The sequence below is a fragment of the Paramisgurnus dabryanus genome, chromosome 9 (genome assembly GCF_030506205.2).
Source record: "Paramisgurnus dabryanus chromosome 9, PD_genome_1.1, whole genome shotgun sequence".
Lineage (NCBI taxonomy): Eukaryota > Metazoa > Chordata > Actinopteri > Cypriniformes > Cobitidae > Paramisgurnus > Paramisgurnus dabryanus.
The window spans coordinates 34,614,458-34,635,156 of record NC_133345.1 but is presented as its reverse complement, the minus strand read 5'-3'; the positions used below and the strand labels follow the sequence as shown (position 1 = coordinate 34,635,156).

General features: G+C 36.5%; 1 protein-coding gene across 1 annotated transcript in view; it reads left to right on the top strand.

The window, feature by feature from the left end:
* Positions 1-20,699, top strand: part of si (sucrase-isomaltase) — a 69,241-nt gene that overhangs the window by 29,661 nt on the left and 18,881 nt on the right. The window contains exons 23-34 of the mRNA XM_065257855.2: positions 141-187; positions 503-676; positions 2,597-2,737; positions 2,913-3,116; positions 4,327-4,484; positions 4,845-5,013; positions 7,007-7,103; positions 17,567-17,679; positions 18,005-18,130; positions 18,369-18,500; positions 20,164-20,280; positions 20,420-20,482. Coding sequence (XP_065113927.1) covers positions 141-187; positions 503-676; positions 2,597-2,737; positions 2,913-3,116; positions 4,327-4,484; positions 4,845-5,013; positions 7,007-7,103; positions 17,567-17,679; positions 18,005-18,130; positions 18,369-18,500; positions 20,164-20,280; positions 20,420-20,482 — 1,541 coding nt within the window. The remainder of the gene's footprint in view (positions 1-140; positions 188-502; positions 677-2,596; positions 2,738-2,912; positions 3,117-4,326; positions 4,485-4,844; positions 5,014-7,006; positions 7,104-17,566; positions 17,680-18,004; positions 18,131-18,368; positions 18,501-20,163; positions 20,281-20,419; positions 20,483-20,699) is intronic.

The window sequence follows — 20,699 nt, the reverse complement described above, 5'->3', positions numbered from 1 at the left end:
TCATTAAACATCAATTTAACATGGAGCATTTCAGCCACAGAACCTGCATCTTATTCACTGACCACTAACAAAATCAAATTTTGCATGACATAGAAACATAATTTTGTCTCATGAAACGTATCGCTTTTTTTCTCTTTTAGATAGTGTATCTGGCTCACACATTCGCTACGAGTTTGCTGTGGAAGATGTATGTCAACTTAATTTCTTTTCATGTATTATTTTTAGGTGACCATAAATCGCATACTTAGATTATATTTTAAAGCATTGTTTAAATTGCCTACATTATCCTGGAGCAGTTTACAATCAGGATGGAGTTAATGGATTAGTTAACATGAACTAACAAAACTAACATAATGATTGCACTGGTATTAACTTGCATAAGGATTGATAAATGTTGGAAAAACTTCATAAGTCATAGTTTTAATAATGTTAAAAAATCCTTATTGTAAATATTACGAATAATTCTAATTCACAAAATGTTTTTATCATTATGATGTTTCAGGGTGTTTTGTCAATGCACATCGCCCATAACGGCTACACGGATCCAAACAACCTGAAGTTTGAAAACATCACCGTCATGGGTGTCAGTGAGTTTCCTGATGCTGTGTTTGTGATAGAAGGAGACGTCTCTACTGCTCTGCCTCCATCCCAGATTCACTATGATCAAAACAAACAGGTAATCATTTCAGAATACACAAACAGCGTTCATCGCAATAGATACAATATAACTGCACTTTGCACTCCAAAAAAAAAAAAAAAAAAATTACTTTCTTACTTAGTTTTTTATGTACAAATATCTAAAATTCCTGAATCAAGATGCATTTTCTTGATGAGCAAAAATAGGTGAAAACCAGCAAAAAAAAAAAAAAAATCTGCCAGTGGGATAAGAAAAAAAAATCATGAACGTTTTGCAAAATTCAAGACAATTATTTATTTTAATCTTTTTTTTTTGCAAATTAACTTAAATTGTATTTTTTTCTAAAAATAAGATTTATATATTTTAATGTAATAATGCTCATTAAGAAAATGCATCTTCATCTTGATATTTTGAAATTTGTATTAAAAACAAGACAAAAATACTATAAGAAAGTCATTTATTTCTTTTTTTGCACTGTGTGTATTTGTTTAAAAACAGCTGAAAGGTTTCTAATGAGATTTCATTTCCAACATAATCTCAAAATCACGCACCACCAAAACATCATATTTTTCTGAAGATTTCACAAAACGCAACATAAAAGTTAAGAATGCCATCATACAAAATGCAATGCAATAAAGGTAAAAAGTGCAGTGTTAAAAAAGTCATATCAACATTTGTTTTTAAGATACTTATTAGTGGTTTAAATCAGACATCTTGTCAATATACGGTATCAAAAATCTCAGCCTGCATTACAATGTATGTATATGCTTCAAGAATTTTGTGATATGATTTTGATTAGTTTTATTTTATGGGAAGATTGATCAATTTAGACAGCGTCTGACAGCTGACACAAAGTTTTCTGCGTCTGTCTTTTCAATGCTATCACCCATTTGTTGTTGCAATCTGATGCATTGGCAAACAGTAATGTCAGTAAACTAAAATGCACGCTTTGGTGGAAATGCATAAATGGACGTTCCTTGTTAAAATAAAACTAACTCATGTCAATATTTTTACATGTGGCATTGACCATTTTACCAGGTTATTAATACATTTTTGTACAATTACTTTTGCCCTTGTGACATTTAGGTTAGTGGCAAGGCTGGGGTGGGGTTTTGTTATTGTTTTTTATGCTAATTGTGTGTTTTTGTACAATTCACTTTGTAGAAATTAGCCAACTCGTAAAATCTGTACGAATTCTCGTGAGAATAGGCTGCATTGACGGATTTGATATTTGATTGATGCATGGATCCATATCGCTATACTGTTACACCCCTACTCCCTTTAAAATCAAGCAATCTGATTAAACTTTAACATTTAGGAAGCAACACATTTTTTACAGCATATAAACACGTTATAACATTAACATAATGTATAATTTTACATGAAATGCTTTTATTACTATCAAAAATACAATCAAATCACAAGCTACAGCCATGGTTGTAAGTTTTCTGATGCGTATTACATCATTTCACATTTGGAGAACTTAAAAAAAGCAAGGTAATTAGGCCAGTCTTATAAATCATGTCCATAAAACAAAGTGACTTGGGTTTAACAGCAGAAAGAATCCTCTGGGGTACCAGGAGGGCCCATGTCATTCCGAATGAGCATCCAGGGATGCTTAAAGCCCCGTGATTGAATTTGTCAGGACTCTCAATAGCACACACATATACAAACTCACATTAGGCTGTGATGAAGGGTGATGCATTCGTCCAGCGCTCAAGGTCTTAGAATGACAACAGGACGTGCGGACCTTGCTCTTAAACCACGCACGCCACATTAACGTCAGCTGCTTTGAGTTATGGCATACAACCGGGGAATACAAAGAGAGGAGACTTCGCAAAACACAGCGGCGTTAGTCATTTTTGTCAAGTACCCGTTTGAAGTGTCTCTGGGGTTCTGATGTGAACACACCTGCTGTCGTGATATAAATCTTTGGGATGTGTTTTGGTGGTCATCTAGGTGATGCATCTGAGAAATCTACAACTGGATGTCGGGAAGGAATACCAAGTGAAATGGGTCAGCGGCGCCGAGCGCTTCAATTGCTATCCGGAGGAGAACTCCAATGAGGAAAAATGCAAAGCCCGCGGGTGCATCTGGAAGGTCAGATAGAGATAGTATTCAATATTCAACCATGTTGTCTTCAAAGAGACGTTTGATCTACCTCTATATTGACTGACTTCCTGTGGATTTAACTTCTGTGCTGTACCGTTTCACCTACAAATGGTCATATCATATGCCATTTTGCTCAAAATTGTTTTCAAATTTCTCTGTTTAGACTTCAGCTATTCCCAAAGAACCTTGGTGTTATTATCCAGCGGCTTACGGCTACAAGGCCAGCAAAGTTACTGACACATCGAGCGGCTGGACAATAGATCTAGAACGCAATACAGATTATCCCCCTCAGCGTCCACAATCTCCAGACATCAACAAACTCCGTGTAGAAATCACGTACCTGAGCGGCCATAGCCTGCGGTGGAAGGTTAGGATTTAGTGTCTTTTTGTGATTAAGATTACAAACAAACCTGTGATGAAAATTTATATTAGAATTAACATTTAAGGTTAAATTTGTAATTAGCATTTAGTTAAGTTTGAAAATTAAGACTTTAATAAACTTGTTTTATCTTTTAAATGAACACGCAGACACATCAAATGTATATCTGGGTGTATCATTAGGTATCTATTGTACTTCAAGGGAACATTTTGCAAGACTTTTTTAAGATGTCAAATAAATCGTTGCTGTCACCAGAGTACATATATGACGTTTTATCTTTAAATACCATATACTGTAGATCATTTATTATAACATGTTGAAATTGTCACTTTTGTAGATGTGAGCAAAAATGTGCCATTTTGGTTGTGTCCTTTAACATGCAAATGAGTTGATCTCTCTACTAAATGGCAGTGGCGTGGTTGGATAGTGCAGATTAAGGGGCGGTATTATCCCCTTCTGACATCACAAGGGGAGCCAAATTTCAATTACTTATTTTTTCACATACTTGCAAAGAATGGTTTACCAAAAATAAGTTACTGGGTTGATCTTATTCACATTTTCTAGGTTTATAAAAGCACAGAGGACCAAATAAGAGCACTTAAACATGAAAAAAGCAACATTTTCATGGTATGTCCCCTTTAATGAAAAGCATGGCTTGTTTAAAGGGCACAAATCTGACTTTTTACATGTTTAAGTGCTATATGATGTGGTCCCCAGTGCTTAAATCAACCTAGAAAACGTAAAAAATAACAACCCAGTAACTTCCCTGAAAGCATGTAAAAATGGCACTGAAATTTGGCTCCCCTTGTGATGTCAGAAGGGGATCTTATTATAATAAAACCGCCCCTTATTCTGCAATATCCAACCAAGCCACTGCCATTTAGTGCAGAGATCAGCTCATTTGCATTTTAAATGGCACACCCCAAAACGGCACATTTTTGATCACACCTACAAAGTGCAATTTTAACATGCGATAATAAATTATCTATATGGTATTTTGAGCTAAACTTCGCATACATACTTAGGGATCACCAATGACTTCTTTGACATCTTAAAAAAGTCTTGTGAAATGTCCCCTTTAACATTATTAGATGTGGCCAGTGGAATTTGTGTTACGGGTCACATGATCTGAATGAAAAGTCAGTCATTTCTGTTTATTTTTAACTATGAACTAAAGTAAATGTGTCTATTCTTGTAGATCTTTGATCCAGACAAAAAACGTTATGAGGTACCAGTGCCCCTCACGCTACCACCCACCCCAGAGACAGATGAAGCAAAGAGACTCTATACGGTCCAAATAAATCAAGAACCGCCATTTGGGATCCAGGTGATCAGAAAAGATACAGGAGAAACTATGTGAGTATATATCTGAATTCACAAAAAAAGTGTGCTTTCAAGTGCAATAATGCGGTATGGATGTGAGACATTTATAAATGTTGCTTATTTTATAAAATTTTCTCTTATTCATTGTTTATTTAATTTTTGAAAAATCAATAATTGAGCTTTGTGCTTTGAAGAGTTTATGTTCTCTGATGGTGCACTTTTAACAATTTACTATAAATATAAAATATGCACAATTTGAGTCTTATTTTAAGACATAAGGCACCAAATATTTTTTGCTTTTGAATGATGTGTCATTTGATGCCTTTTCTGTTGTCTGTCAAGGATGTAAATGACCCCTGACAACATTTGCTTGGTTTTTCTCTGTGTCTCCAGATGGGACTCCTCCCTGCCAGGGTTCACATTCTCCGACTTCTTCATTGAGATTTCCACACGCCTCCCCTCAAACTATGTCTATGGCTTGGGTGAAACCGAGCATGGGAGCTACAAACATGACCTCAACTTTCACACTTACGGCCTGTTTGCAAAAGACCAGCCTCCAGGGGTGAGCATCATCACCTGTGTTGTTTTACAGTCCGGCATAGTTTGAAGTTTGGACGCTTTATCATTCCTGTTGTGATTATTGCTTTCTGTTAAAGTCATGCCTAGTATATAGTGTTGGTTTATTGAGGTCAAAATCCGGTCAATTGTAAACATTACATCGAGAACTGAGGTGTAACGCATCCCATTATGTCCAGTTGTACAGATTACCCATCATGCATGGTGCTTTAGCTGTATGCGTAGGTCACATGTGCTTGAGAGCTTATTTCTGCTCGGTGGAAAGGAGTTTTAAATCCATATGACAGCTTTCCAATCGACAGCTTTTCCGTTGTACACAGCCACAGAAAAAAATAAGAGACCACTTCAGTTGCCTTTAATCATCATTTCTAGATGTATTGTAACAATTTCAGTCCAGTGTCTGTTGAATTCCAATAAAAGCAAACCTCAGGAGTGACATAAAGTCACCCAACAGCAATGTAAAAGACTGAGAGCATGATAAAACATTTTGAATTGATCCTAAAATACAAGTGAAAATATTAGTATTGTGTTGTTTAAAATTGAATATAAACTGTGCAGTATTCAAGATCTTAAAGGGACACTCTACTTTTTTTTTAAATATGCTAATTTTCCAGCTCCCCTTGAGTTAAACATTGGATTTTTACAGTTTTGGAACCCATTCAGCTGATCTCTGAGTCTGGCGCTAGCACTTTTATCATAGCTTAGCATAATCCATTGAATCTGAAAACCAAAGAATTTCAATATTTTTCCTATTTTAAACTTGACTCTTCTGTAGTAACTTCCCATACTAAGACCGATGGAAAATAAAAAGTTGTGATTTTCTAGGCAGATATGGTTAGGACTATACTCTCATTCTGGTGTAATAATCAAGGACTTTGCTGCTGTAACATGGCTACATGGCGTAGTGATATTAAGCACTGCTTGAAAGTAGTCCCCTTGGTTACTTTCAATGGCAGGGGACTGTTTTCGGCAGTGCGTAATATCACTACGCCTGCTGCAGCCATGTTACGGCAGCAAAGTCCTTGATTATTACGCCAGAATGAGAGTATAGTCCTAACCATATTTGCCTAGAAAATCGCAACTTTAAATTTTCTGTCGGCCTTACTACACGATGTAACTACAGAAGAGTCAAGTTTAAAATATGAAAAATATCGAAACTCTTTAGTCATTTTTGAGCATGATGCTAATGGTCTAATCAGAATCAATGGATTGTGCTAAGCTATGCTAAAAGTGCTAGCGCCAGACCCAGAGATCAGCTGAATGGATTTCAAAACGGTGAGAATCAAATGTTTAACTCTAGGGGAGCTGGTAAAGTAGCATATTTTCAAAAAAGTCCCTTTAAACAGTGCATCTTTTTGTCCGGTTTGTCCGGTTTCAGTTTTCTGCAAATCAATGCAAATGAAAACATATTTTCATTAGAAATTTGGGAAAAATGTTGCTGGTAGTTGACAGGAGGAAACAAAAATTATAAATTTACCAAAAATAAATAGTAAAAATTAAAAAAACTGAAAATAATCTTGAAGTTCTCTTAATTCTTTTCTGTGGCTATATTTTATGTATTTGATTTTCAGTATTTTCACCCTGGAGTGATAAAAATGATTTATTTAGGCACAGTGCGTCCTCTCAACTGTGGCCAACTAACCGTTCTGTTATTGGCTGTCAGTCGTCCATCGTCCATCCTGAAATTGCTAATGACCTTTTCTCTGACTCACTTTATGGAGAGAGAGAGAGAGAGAGAGAGAGAGAGAGAGAGAGAGAGAGAGAGAGAGAGAGAGAGAGAGAGAGAGAGAGAGAGAGAGAGAGAGAGAGAGGGAGAGAGATGTAATTGGGTGAATTAAAACAGAGGGAGGGGATTTGCAGGGTTCATTTCTTTAAGCCAAATTAAAATCTCTTATTAACACGTAATTGTCTGTTTAACACTGATGACAACTGAATGTTAGTGAATCACCATCTTAAAATCTGTCTTTATCTTTCTATAGGAAAAGTTAAACAGTTATGGAGTCCATCCATTCTACATGGGTCTGGAAAAATCCAAAAATGCACACGGTGTCCTTCTGCTCAACAGCAATGCAATGGGTACATACACACATTATCAACACGTTTAACTCTTTTAACTCAATACCTATAATATTTAATTCACAGACACAAATCTCACCAATAAAGTTTTATAGCCATTACATTATATTATAATATACAGCCATTACTAGATGTTCCTTCTTCCACATTCCTCATACGTCTGCACGTGGCACTGTGCTGATTCATCGGTGTATGACATCAAACTATGAGTACTGCTTTCAAATCTCTCGTCAGTCTGCGCAGTGCCACATGAAATAAAGCACACTAAAGGTTTATACAGTACGCCAACAAAAGGGAAAAAAGAGGATAACCCGGATATGACACCGTTTACTTGCAGCCCTATGAACAGGAGTGTAATGCTTTCTAAAAGTTCACTTCTTAAAAGTATAAAGTATACAGTGTAGTTAAGAGTTACGAGCATCAATGACTGTTGTCGACAGGAAGATGATGCGTTCAGCTATGTTACAAAGTTGAGAAAAGTTCAACTTTATGCTTTGTCTCTGAGTAGCTGTATATATTCGTTTTTGATGGATGGATGTGCTTCTCGGAGTTGTAAAAATGGCTGCCATTATATTCCACTGCCACCAATGCCACTATAAAATAAAAAGTGTCAGGATATTATTTAATATAACTCTAACTGTGTTTGACTAAAAGAAGAAAGTTATATTCTGTACACCTTGGATGGCTTGAGGGTGGGTAAAATATGGGATAATTTTCCTCTTTGGGTGAATTATTCCTTTAACTCATTCCCCGCCAGCCATTTTTAAAAAAAGTTGCCAGCCAGCATTTTTTTGTGATTTTCACAAACGTTTCACAGAATGTACAAATATGGATAGTTTTCTTCAAAAAAAAACAAATTTTGAGCAAACAATCTGAAATAATTGCATTTTTGTAAAGAAATTTTGTTAGAGATCAAATTCAGAAGAAAGATCAAAACATACACGGAGTTTAGAATTTTTTAAATTTTTGGATTACTTTTTTTTATTTGGCCATCTAGTGGAAAATAGCGGAATTACAGATTACCATAAAAACTTGTAAGGAAAGCGCCATTGGCAGGAACTTTTTCTCTTAATTGACAAGATAACTTGTCAATGGCGAACAAACATGGGCATCGGAAGCAAATGAAAAGTGGGTGGGTCCCCACATAACCCCCCCCCCCCCCCCCCGAAAAATACATTTACTGCAATAGATGACATTTTCATGTTTCCTTTTAATTAGCCTGAACATTTGCGTTTATTAAATTAAAGCCTATTGCGGTCGAAATTCTGGTAATAGCCCTTTAAATATTTTGCAAATAATGACAGATGTCATGTTTCATTTATCTTTCTCTGTGTCATTTTTTTTTTTCTACTCTGCTGACAGTAGGCTACAATGTTATTTTATGGTATCCGTCGGGAAACAATGCTGTCATAAGAGTTTGAGCATGTGTACTTCTAAAACACAATCGATTAAACAGAGGTATGACTTTATGAATTATCTGCAAATGTACCCCGCAATAATAACAATACGTGAAGACGTTCATGTCGCAAATGAAAAGTAATTGGCCTTTGTAAAAAAAAAAAGAAAATTATCCAGCGATCATGCCATAATCAAAATAAACTATTTTACAGCAGTAATAATATTTTAACGAGTAGCCTACACTTTTAACGTTTTGAAAGGAAACACATTTAGTGCTGTGTTAATTATCATTAAAAGCAAAACGGGAGTCTCTGTGCCTCCGCGACAGACGCAATTCTTCTGGCATCTCTCCTCATAATCTCCTCCTTTTTTCTTCTGTGTCTTGAACTTGGGGCTCGAGTCCGACCTAAGGTTCGAGCTGCCTTTAAGAACAGCAAGCTAAGTTTGTTTACCGTTAATTATTAAGACTAAATGGGCAGGCAAACTCGTGAAACAATGAAAGTAAAATAATCCGCTATAATATGGTTTTACACGTCTATAGAAAATATACTATAAATAAAGCAGTTATTAATTTTCCTAATGCATGATTGTTTGACATTTACTTCTGTTTAAAACGTTATACATTTGGCAAAGGAGGTTTTTCAGCACTATGTTCGAACAGCAACTCAGCGTCCACTCACCCCCGCGAATTATGTTTAATAGCTGAAACGGGTCCGCGGTGTAAAAAAAGCAAAGGATAGGGATCCCTGCTCTAGTGGAATGTATTTGGACTAACAGCGCTTTGATAAGTGAACAGACAAATGCGCTCAATTAGAGAAAAAGTGGGTGGGTCCATTATCATTGGTCTTAAAAAGTGGGTGGGTCCTGTCCCACCCACGTATAATGGTTCCGACGCCCATGCGAACAAAGAGTTAATATTATGTGCCCCTTACTTTATTCTCTACAAGTGCATTTACATATACAGTTTAAGACGATTATGATTATTAAACTGATAACGTTTGAGGTCATGTAAATGCGTTAAACGTTTTTATCAAGGTGATCCCATAAGCAGCGTAAGCAAAAAAAACGATTGGCACAGGTAGTTTTTTGCTCTTTTCCCCAATTTCGTATTTCATGTAAACACCTTAAGTTCATTTCTCACAGTTTTTTTTCATATGCGCATAAATGCGTGTAAAATATAAACAACACACAAAGAAGTAATGCTGCGTTCAGACCAGCCGCGGTAGAGGCGTCAAGCGCGACTGATTTCAATGTTATGTCAATGTGAAGACGCGCGTCTGGAGGTCTTGCGATGGGAATGAGGCGTCAAGCGCGGTGTGAAAGATGCGATTCCGCCTTATTCTTGCATCTAGTTCGCACGAATGGCATGAATTGAGCGTTGCCACGGGAAACGTGCACGTTAAAAAAAAAATTACTTTGGCGGAAAAACGTGTGAATTATTCCTTTAACTCATTCCCCGCCAGCCATTTTTAAAAAAAGTTGCCAGCCAGCATTTTTTTGTGATTTTCACAAACGTTTCACAGAATGTACAAATATGGATAGTTTTCTTCAAAAAAAAACAAATTTTGAGCAAACAATCTGAAATAATTGCATTTTTGTAAAGAAATTTTGTTAGAGATCAAATTCAGAAGAAAGATCAAAACATACACGGAGTTTAGAATTTTTTAAATTTTTGGATTACTTTTTTTTATTTGGCCATCTAGTGGAAAATAGCGGAATTACAGATTACCATAAAAACTTGTAAGGAAAGCGCCATTGGCAGGAACTTTTTCTCTTAATTGACAAGATAACTTGTCAATGGCGAACAAACATGGGCATCGGAAGCAAATGAAAAGTGGGTGGGTCCCCACATAACCCCCCCCCCCCCCCCCCGAAAAATACATTTACTGCAATAGATGACATTTTCATGTTTCCTTTTAATTAGCCTGAACATTTGCGTTTATTAAATTAAAGCCTATTGCGGTCGAAATTCTGGTAATAGCCCTTTAAATATTTTGCAAATAATGACAGATGTCATGTTTCATTTATCTTTCTCTGTGTCATTTTTTTTTTCTACTCTGCTGACAGTAGGCTACAATGTTATTTTATGGTATCCGTCGGGAAACAATGCTGTCATAAGAGTTTGAGCATGTGTACTTCTAAAACACAATCGATTAAACAGAGGTATGACTTTATGAATTATCTGCAAATGTACCCCGCAATAATAACAATACGTGAAGACGTTCATGTCGCAAATGAAAAGTAATTGGCCTTTGTAAAAAAAAAAAGAAAATTATCCAGCGATCATGCCATAATCAAAATAAACTATTTTACAGCAGTAATAATATTTTAACGAGTAGCCTACACTTTTAACGTTTTGAAAGGAAACACATTTAGTGCTGTGTTAATTATCATTAAAAGCAAAACGGGAGTCTCTGTGCCTCCGCGACAGACGCAATTCTTCTGGCATCTCTCCTCATAATCTCCTCCTTTTTTCTTCTGTGTCTTGAACTTGGGGCTCGAGTCCGACCTAAGGTTCGAGCTGCCTTTAAGAACAGCAAGCTAAGTTTGTTTACCGTTAATTATTAAGACTAAATGGGCAGGCAAACTCGTGAAACAATGAAAGTAAAATAATCCGCTATAATATGGTTTTACACGTCTATAGAAAATATACTATAAATAAAGCAGTTATTAATTTTCCTAATGCATGATTGTTTGACATTTACTTCTGTTTAAAACGTTATACATTTGGCAAAGGAGGTTTTTCAGCACTATGTTCGAACAGCAACTCAGCGTCCACTCACCCCCGCGAATTATGTTTAATAGCTGAAACGGGTCCGCGGTGTAAAAAAAGCAAAGGATAGGGATCCCTGCTCTAGTGGAATGTATTTGGACTAACAGCGCTTTGATAAGTGAACAGACAAATGCGCTCAATTAGAGAAAAAGTGGGTGGGTCCATTATCATTGGTCTTAAAAAGTGGGTGGGTCCTGTCCCACCCACGTATAATGGTTCCGACGCCCATGCGAACAAAGAGTTAATATTATGTGCCCCTTACTTTATTCTCTACAAGTGCATTTACATATACAGTTTAAGACGATTATGATTATTAAACTGATAACGTTTGAGGTCATGTAAATGCGTTAAACGTTTTTATCAAGGTGATCCCATAAGCAGCGTAAGCAAAAAAACGATTGGCACAGGTAGTTTTTTGCTCTTTTCCCCAATTTCGTATTTCATGTAAACACCTTAAGTTCATTTCTCACAGTTTTTTTTCATATGCGCATAAATGCGTGTAAAATATAAACAACACACAAAGAAGTAATGCTGCGTTCAGACCAGCCGCGGTAGAGGCGTCAAGCGCGACTGATTTCAATGTTATGTCAATGTGAAGACGCGCGTCTGGAGGTCTTGCGATGGGAATGAGGCGTCAAGCGCGGTGTGAAAGATGCGATTCCGCCTTATTCTTGCATCTAGTTCGCACGAATGGCATGAATTGAGCGTTGCCACGGGAAACGTGCACGTTAAAAAAAAAATTACTTTGGCGGAAAAACGTGTGAATTATTCCTTTAACTCATTCCCCGCCAGCCATTTTTAAAAAAAGTTGCCAGCCAGCATTTTTTTGTGATTTTCACAAACGTTTCACAGAATGTACAAATATGGATAGTTTTCTTCAAAAAAAAACAAATTTTGAGCAAACAATCTGAAATAATTGCATTTTTGTAAAGAAATTTTGTTAGAGATCAAATTCAGAAGAAAGATCAAAACATACACGGAGTTTAGAATTTTTTAAATTTTTGGATTACTTTTTTTTATTTGGCCATCTAGTGGAAAATAGCGGAATTACAGATTACCATAAAAACTTGTAAGGAAAGCGCCATTGGCAGGAACTTTTTCTCTTAATTGACAAGATAACTTGTCAATGGCGAACAAACATGGGCATCGGAAGCAAATGAAAAGTGGGTGGGTCCCCACATAACCCCCCCCCCCCCCCCCGAAAAATACATTTACTGCAATAGATGACATTTTCATGTTTCCTTTTAATTAGCCTGAACATTTGCGTTTATTAAATTAAAGCCTATTGCGGTCGAAATTCTGGTAATAGCCCTTTAAATATTTTGCAAATAATGACAGATGTCATGTTTCATTTATCTTTCTCTGTGTCATTTTTTTTTTCTACTCTGCTGACAGTAGGCTACAATGTTATTTTATGGTATCCGTCGGGAAACAATGCTGTCATAAGAGTTTGAGCATGTGTACTTCTAAAACACAATCGATTAAACAGAGGTATGACTTTATGAATTATCTGCAAATGTACCCCGCAATAATAACAATACGTGAAGACGTTCATGTCGCAAATGAAAAGTAATTGGCCTTTGTAAAAAAAAAAAGAAAATTATCCAGCGATCATGCCATAATCAAAATAAACTATTTTACAGCAGTAATAATATTTTAACGAGTAGCCTACACTTTTAACGTTTTGAAAGGAAACACATTTAGTGCTGTGTTAATTATCATTAAAAGCAAAACGGGAGTCTCTGTGCCTCCGCGACAGACGCAATTCTTCTGGCATCTCTCCTCATAATCTCCTCCTTTTTTCTTCTGTGTCTTGAACTTGGGGCTCGAGTCCGACCTAAGGTTCGAGCTGCCTTTAAGAACAGCAAGCTAAGTTTGTTTACCGTTAATTATTAAGACTAAATGGGCAGGCAAACTCGTGAAACAATGAAAGTAAAATAATCCGCTATAATATGGTTTTACACGTCTATAGAAAATATACTATAAATAAAGCAGTTATTAATTTTCCTAATGCATGATTGTTTGACATTTACTTCTGTTTAAAACGTTATACATTTGGCAAAGGAGGTTTTTCAGCACTATGTTCGAACAGCAACTCAGCGTCCACTCACCCCCGCGAATTATGTTTAATAGCTGAAACGGGTCCGCGGTGTAAAAAAAGCAAAGGATAGGGATCCCTGCTCTAGTGGAATGTATTTGGACTAACAGCGCTTTGATAAGTGAACAGACAAATGCGCTCAATTAGAGAAAAAGTGGGTGGGTCCATTATCATTGGTCTTAAAAAGTGGGTGGGTCCTGTCCCACCCACGTATAATGGTTCCGACGCCCATGCGAACAAAGAGTTAATATTATGTGCCCCTTACTTTATTCTCTACAAGTGCATTTACATATACAGTTTAAGACGATTATGATTATTAAACTGATAACGTTTGAGGTCATGTAAATGCGTTAAACGTTTTTATCAAGGTGATCCCATAAGCAGCGTAAGCAAAAAAACGATTGGCACAGGTAGTTTTTTGCTCTTTTCCCCAATTTCGTATTTCATGTAAACACCTTAAGTTCATTTCTCACAGTTTTTTTTCATATGCGCATAAATGCGTGTAAAATATAAACAACACACAAAGAAGTAATGCTGCGTTCAGACCAGCCGCGGTAGAGGCGTCAAGCGCGACTGATTTCAATGTTATGTCAATGTGAAGACGCGCGTCTGGAGGTCTTGCGATGGGAATGAGGCGTCAAGCGCGGTGTGAAAGATGCGATTCCGCATTATTCTTGCATCTAGTTCGCACGAATGGCATGAATTGAGCGTTGCCACGGGAAACGTGCACGTTAAAAAAAAAATTACTTTGGCGGAAAAACGTGTGGTGTTAACAAATCAGGAGCTTGCTCTAGTAGTGACGTGATTTGAGGAAGTGAGCAGAGTCGCAGAAGCCTCTCCCATGATGCGAATTTCCACGTGAATGTCTCGATGACTAGAATTTTGCGCTCGCCTTTCATGAAGTGAATAAACTCAAAATGTTAAATCGGCAAACTAGACGCAGTAAACGCAAATTTGAAACCTCAAATGCGGCTGGTGTGACCCTACATTAAGAGCAAAGTAACTCATAAAAGTCATAAAATTGGCAACTCATGGTACATTTACAGTTTCTGTAGACATGAAATGAAATACAACAGTATAGCTTAAGACAGATTTCCCACTGGCTTTTTGAATGACTAGACATACCACAGGCGGTGACATCTGAGAAAAACCTGACAAATCCACAAATACCATATAAATGCAGTTTTCTGCATAGCTGGTTAATTGATTTACATGTAAACCCACAACACCGGTTTCTATAACAAGCAGATTTTTGATACATATCTTCTTATTCTTTGCATGTAAATGCACTCAATGTGATATTTGTCCTTCAATTTTGTTTTATTATGCATCTGAAACTCAAGCATCCTCAGTATTGGAACTAACAAGTACATCACTCACTGGCAAGTGTGTTGGCAGCAGGACTTGAGGTCGTGATGAGAGCGAGAGGAGCGTCTGTCATTGAGCTTTTGTGCGAGAGACCGTTGGGTCTTTATAGAAGCTGCTTACGCATAATGGTAAAGCTGCAGAGGGATTTAAACAAGAGTTTTGCTTTGAGAAAGTGTTCTGCATTCAACTACTGCCTCGCATTAATTATTACATAAACACACACCCATACGGGCGGTTGAATAAATGAGCGCTCTGGAAATCTTAGCAGGAGAATCGCTTTGAACCTTTCCCACTAAAAAGAACAACATCAAAGTAGTGGCCCTTCAATTTGAATGCAGATGCATTAAATAACTCGCACCAACTGACTCAGAAATGGGCATTCGGGGAATATTAAAGAACCCGAGAAATGCCGTGACAAGGGCAGCTTTCTCCCTATGTTGACTTATTTTCTATTAACACAGAAAGTTAGGGCGATACTGATTTCTGTTTTAAGACAACAAAACAGCCTTTGTGAAGAGAATTCCTTTGCAACTAATTTTTGCAAGGAGGGACTGTGCATTTTAAATGCATTGTATATCTGCTAAAAGTTTATTGTAGTTTTCTTGCAAATAAAGGGCCCCAAGGCTAACAGGAATGCAGGTCACAACGCCAAAACTCAAACAACATCATAAACTATGTCAGTACATTGCGGGATAGAAACAGGCTTGTGTTAGATATCTATTAACCATCATGTTTTCTTTGGTGTCTGAGAGACTCAAAAGACGCCTTTCCACTGCACACAACAAACCACGGACGATAAACCGAAAGTCATTTATTCCCTATGGAGAGTCACAAAGGGGCTGCGTGAGTTGCCGACCGTCTGCGGATCCGTAATTTTCGGATCCATTTTGAGCATTGCATCCGTTAAAAATGTTAACTTGTGCGACTGCGCCGCATGCAATACACGGAAGTGATGTATTTTAGTGTATTCCAATAAAAAAAAAATCTTTAATCCTTTTTGTTTAACTTTAATCAATAGGTATTTTTTAAAGGATTCAAGTGTTACTGATACTGATAAGTAATACATTATTAATTTAATTTCTATACGTTATTATTTTAATTTGTCTCCATATGTTCATATGTGCCTTGTTATATTTGCATAGCTGTTTATTATTTCATTTATTTGCATTCATTTCTTTATACCGCTATGGTAAATTTTGAAAAAAAGCCTCCTCCGCTGGAATGAGTTTTTTCCTCATGTTACGATTAAACAAACTTAATTATGATTGCCACTAGGGGGCGAACTCCGACAATCGTGTCCGAATGTCACGTACAGTAGAAAGGCGGCTTAAGGCCATTATAAAATATTTAAAAAGTCCTATATCTGGTTAATACTTATATATGGAATCTGATTGGTGATAGGCTTGTTGCGATAGTCGGTGAAACGGTGATTACAGGTGCTTCAGCCTCTCACCGGTTAGATCACTTGCCCACCGCGACACCGTCTTTCACCGTCGTTTTGATATTTTCTTGTAATTAAATCATTAAGTTTCGTTAGAGAGAGCAAACACTTACAACTGTATGTGTCTGCTGTCTGAATCTAGCGGAGCTGAACGCGCGTCATCACAGAGCAGCGGCTGCGGGTGTCAGATTTCATTAATTCCTCAGACTGCGGCAAGCAGACGATGGCAGAAGCCGCGTGCTTACTCGTTTTTGTTATAAGATGCATATATGATGTTTAATGTAGGCGAGATCGTTTTGTTGTTGTGTTTTTCATTAAGAATCATAATAAACCCATAATTCAAGCAGCGTTTTATGGAGAAATAGCCGGTTGCTCTGCTTGAGACTGGCGGGTTTCTGTCAGAAGTACCTGCGCACATTGACTCAAGCACTTAAACCAGCAGTTGCACTCGCATTTACACGCAAATTCATACGCGATTTAACGCAGCGTACGCAAGCGCTGGATTTAAAGAACAGTTGCATCTAATTCAAAAGTGAAAGTAAAATGCGCACTTCTGTCCATTTATAAGCCCCTCCCACCCGGTAAAACCGGTAACACCGGGTTTGTCACGCGCTGATTAACCGGTGGGAAAATTCTGTCACCGCAACAACCCTAATTGGTGATTTATAAAAATATAAAATGACTAATTATAAAAAAAAAAAAAACTTCATGACATGCTTTAGTCATTTTCTATGAAATGCATTGTTTATATTTAGAGTCTTAGAGATAAAATATAAATAAATGCAATTAATTTTCATGTTAGATTGATTCCCTTAACAGTGTTGAAAAAAAAACTAGTTGCCTGTTTTGATTTCTTTGATTATCTTTTTTAAACTGAACCTAAAGAAAAATGATTTATCATTTATTATCATTTATCTACTTTGTGTGCAAAAAAAAAAAAAAAAATGCTGATTGTCAAGTAAGTATCTGCCTATTGGGTTTTATTAGGTATGAATAACTATAATAATAAAAAAATGATATAAGACATTAATTTCATACATATTTGTAAGCATATATATCGTTAGGTTCTCTGGCAACACAGTAAGTCTCAACAGAACATGAAGGTTAAATGTTGTCTTTAAAAGGTTGTATATGTATATGTGGGTTTAGGGAGATTATACTATCATACTGCATACCCAGCAATATGCATTATATTGCCTACTGTAAAAGTGGGCAATTTTACAAATAAACCTTTTAAGACGTCTTATGTAACATTCTTGTGAAATAAAGTAAATTATTTTCAGCCAACATGTGATTACAACACAAACCCACATGGCAACTCAGTGCATGTTAAATTAAACATCTTTAATACAATATCATGTATCATTTGGGTTGTTTTGTCTTAGATGTGACCTTGCAGCCAACTCCAGCATTGACCTATCGTACTATTGGAGGTATCTTGGACTTCTACATGGTGCTGGGACCGACTCCAGAACTTGTGGTTCAGCAGTACACTGAGGTGTGTGTGTGTGTGTGCGTGCGTGCGCGCGCGCGCGTGTGTGTGTGTGTGGTGTTCTTGGCTTGATAAGATTTAGCATCTGGAGTTTGACTGCCTCATTGCCTACAGTGCACTCGATCCAAACACACACACAAACATGTAATAACATTCATAAAGTCTCATGCACAAATGAAAAACATAAATATTTCTCCAAAACAAGCTTGCTTTTGACATAGATGTATAGGTTATTAGATTTGCTCGTAACACTTGAATATTTATGTTCATGATATCTGACAAATTTATTCACACAAAATGTGAAATGTTTCACCCTTATGTTGTCTGACAGATCATTGGTCGCCCAGTTCTTCCAGCCTATTGGACACTTGGATTTCAGCTTTGTCGTTATGGTTACGCCAACGATAGTGAGATTGCAGACCTTTATAATGAAATGAAAGCTGCAAAGATTCCTTACGTAAGACATCACCTTTCTGTTTGTGTCTGTCTGCATGTCTTTATGAATATAAACACATAAAGCTCTAAATAAGTCTTTAGTTAGAGGGCCTGTATGTAAAGTATTGGCTATTTGAAATTTTTATTCTGCATTTTCTTTGTTAAAAATAAAAAAATAAAATAAAATAAATGAATTCGGTGAAATGTAAAATGCATCCATTAGGTTTTGTTAGTAACATGGAAACTTTGATTTTACAAAGGATGTGCAATATGCAGACATCGACTACATGGAGAGACAGATGGATTTTACGCTGGACAAAGACAACTTCAAAGGACTTCCTGCTCTGGTGGACAGCATGAGAGCCGAGGGAATGCGTTTCATCTTCATTCTGGTACATCACACATTTTTTTTTTTTTGTTGTGATTATTGATAACTGCTATACATTGAATTTGAATTACTTTAATTTCTCCTTAATCAATAGTATTAAAGGAAACACATTTTTGCAAGATTTAATGCAAGTCTCATGTGTGCCTTGAATGTGAAGTTTTAGTTTAGGTTAGATTTACATACAATTACATCGTTACCTAAACCCAACTCTAACCGTAACACCAGGCAACAATGGTTTAAAATTTAGAAAATAAATCCGAAAAAATTGTATAAACCAATACTTAAAGTGACATCCTAACGCAAACACCAAATCTAACCCTAAACCGAAGCGACGATGGTTTGAAAATAGGAAAAGCACTTGAGTAACCAATATGTGACAATGACACATAAACAGAAATTCGTAACAGTATCACAAAAAAAGAATAAAACAATTACGTGACTATAGGTACATAATTTTGTGAGAATGGGTAGCACTCCCTTACCAACAGACAGTGAGCATTTTGGTTAAAATAGATCTGATTCCTGTGAATACACCTATATACCTATACAATAGTATATTTACCCGCAGAACTGCTAGCAATTACATTTAAAAAAGCTTTTGGGTAAAAATAACCAGTCAGTCAGTGGCCGTGGGCATGGCTTTCTCAGTGTGATGTCACATTAACAAGAGAATCAAAACAGGATGTCTACTTAAATGGGGATTAAAAAAGAAGAAGATGGTAGATTTTTTATTGTAGGGAGCTGTGTTCACACACTACCAATAAACATTTACAGTATGTTCAAACACATTGTAAAAGTGAATTGTGCATAATAGGTGCCATTTAATGACAAGTTTAGGTCATAGCTAAGAAAACCACATTAATGAATAAATAAATATTTTTTTTTTCTACCCATGGATATGCAAAGACACTAACCTGACAAATAATGTGTTTAAAGGGGACATTTCATAAGACTTTTTTAAAAGGTAAAATAAATCTTTGGTGTTCCCAGAGTACGTATGTGATGTTCTAGCTCAAAACACAATACAGATAATTTATTTTAACATGTTAAAATTGCCACTTTGTTGGTGTGAGGAAAAATTTGAAGTTTTAGGGTGTTTTCTATGACATGCAAATGAGCTGATCTCTGCACTAAATGGCAGTGCCGTGGTTGGATAGTGCAGATTAAGAAGTCACAATCAAAAATTATGACATCACAAGGAGAGCCAAATTTCAATGACCTAATTTTTTACATGCTTGCAGAGAACGGTTTACCAAAACTAAGTTACTGGGTTGATCTTTTTCACATTTTGTAGGTTAATAGAAGCACTGGGGACCCAATTATATGACATAAACATGGAAAAAGTCAGATTTTCATGATATGTCCCCTTTAAATCTACATATCAATGAGCTGAAATTGATGTCTTGTTTTGTTTTCTAACCAGTTCTTCTGCAAAAGTATTACAATCTGAATCATAAAGTGCTACATAAAGCCAGCCAATGAGGTTAGAGCTTGCCAGATCGAGAAAGTGTTTTCTATTATTTATTGCCCATACATCAGATGGTCAGTTAAGGGACTGTGGGTCCATATGAATGAGTGTTTTAAATCTGATGTAACATTATTCTTGAATGTCCATTTGGACTGTTCTGTACTTTTGATTGATAATGCATTGTTTGTTTGTATTTAAGGACCCGGCTATAGCAGCTAATGAGACCGAAGATTACCCAGCATTCACTCGCGGGTTAGAACGGGACGTTTTTATTAAATGGCCTCCTGCACTGAGCAGTGATATTGTATGGGGAAAGGTATGGCAAACATAAAGAGAAAAACGAAAAACTAAACATTCATTTATTTTGTGTCAGTCTATCTGTCTGTGAAGATATTGTTTTTCTGTTTTTGTGTTAAGTGAACTTAATTTAGTTTTAATTGTGTGTGTGTGTTTAGGTGTGGCCTGACAGACCCAATGTGACTGTGGACAATTCATTAGACTGGGATACTCAAGTGGAGGTAAAAATGTGTTTTGCTTTTTCCTTCCTTACACATTTGATCTCTTTTTCATCTCTCTGTCATCAGAGAACCGGACATTATTTCACTTGTGCACCTGCATTCATACTGAAATCATCAATACAATGGACTGTAATTGCAAGTAAAATAGATGATGATGACATGCCACACCGTTATATCATCCAATCAGCATGTATCATACTACAGTATATGCATCTTT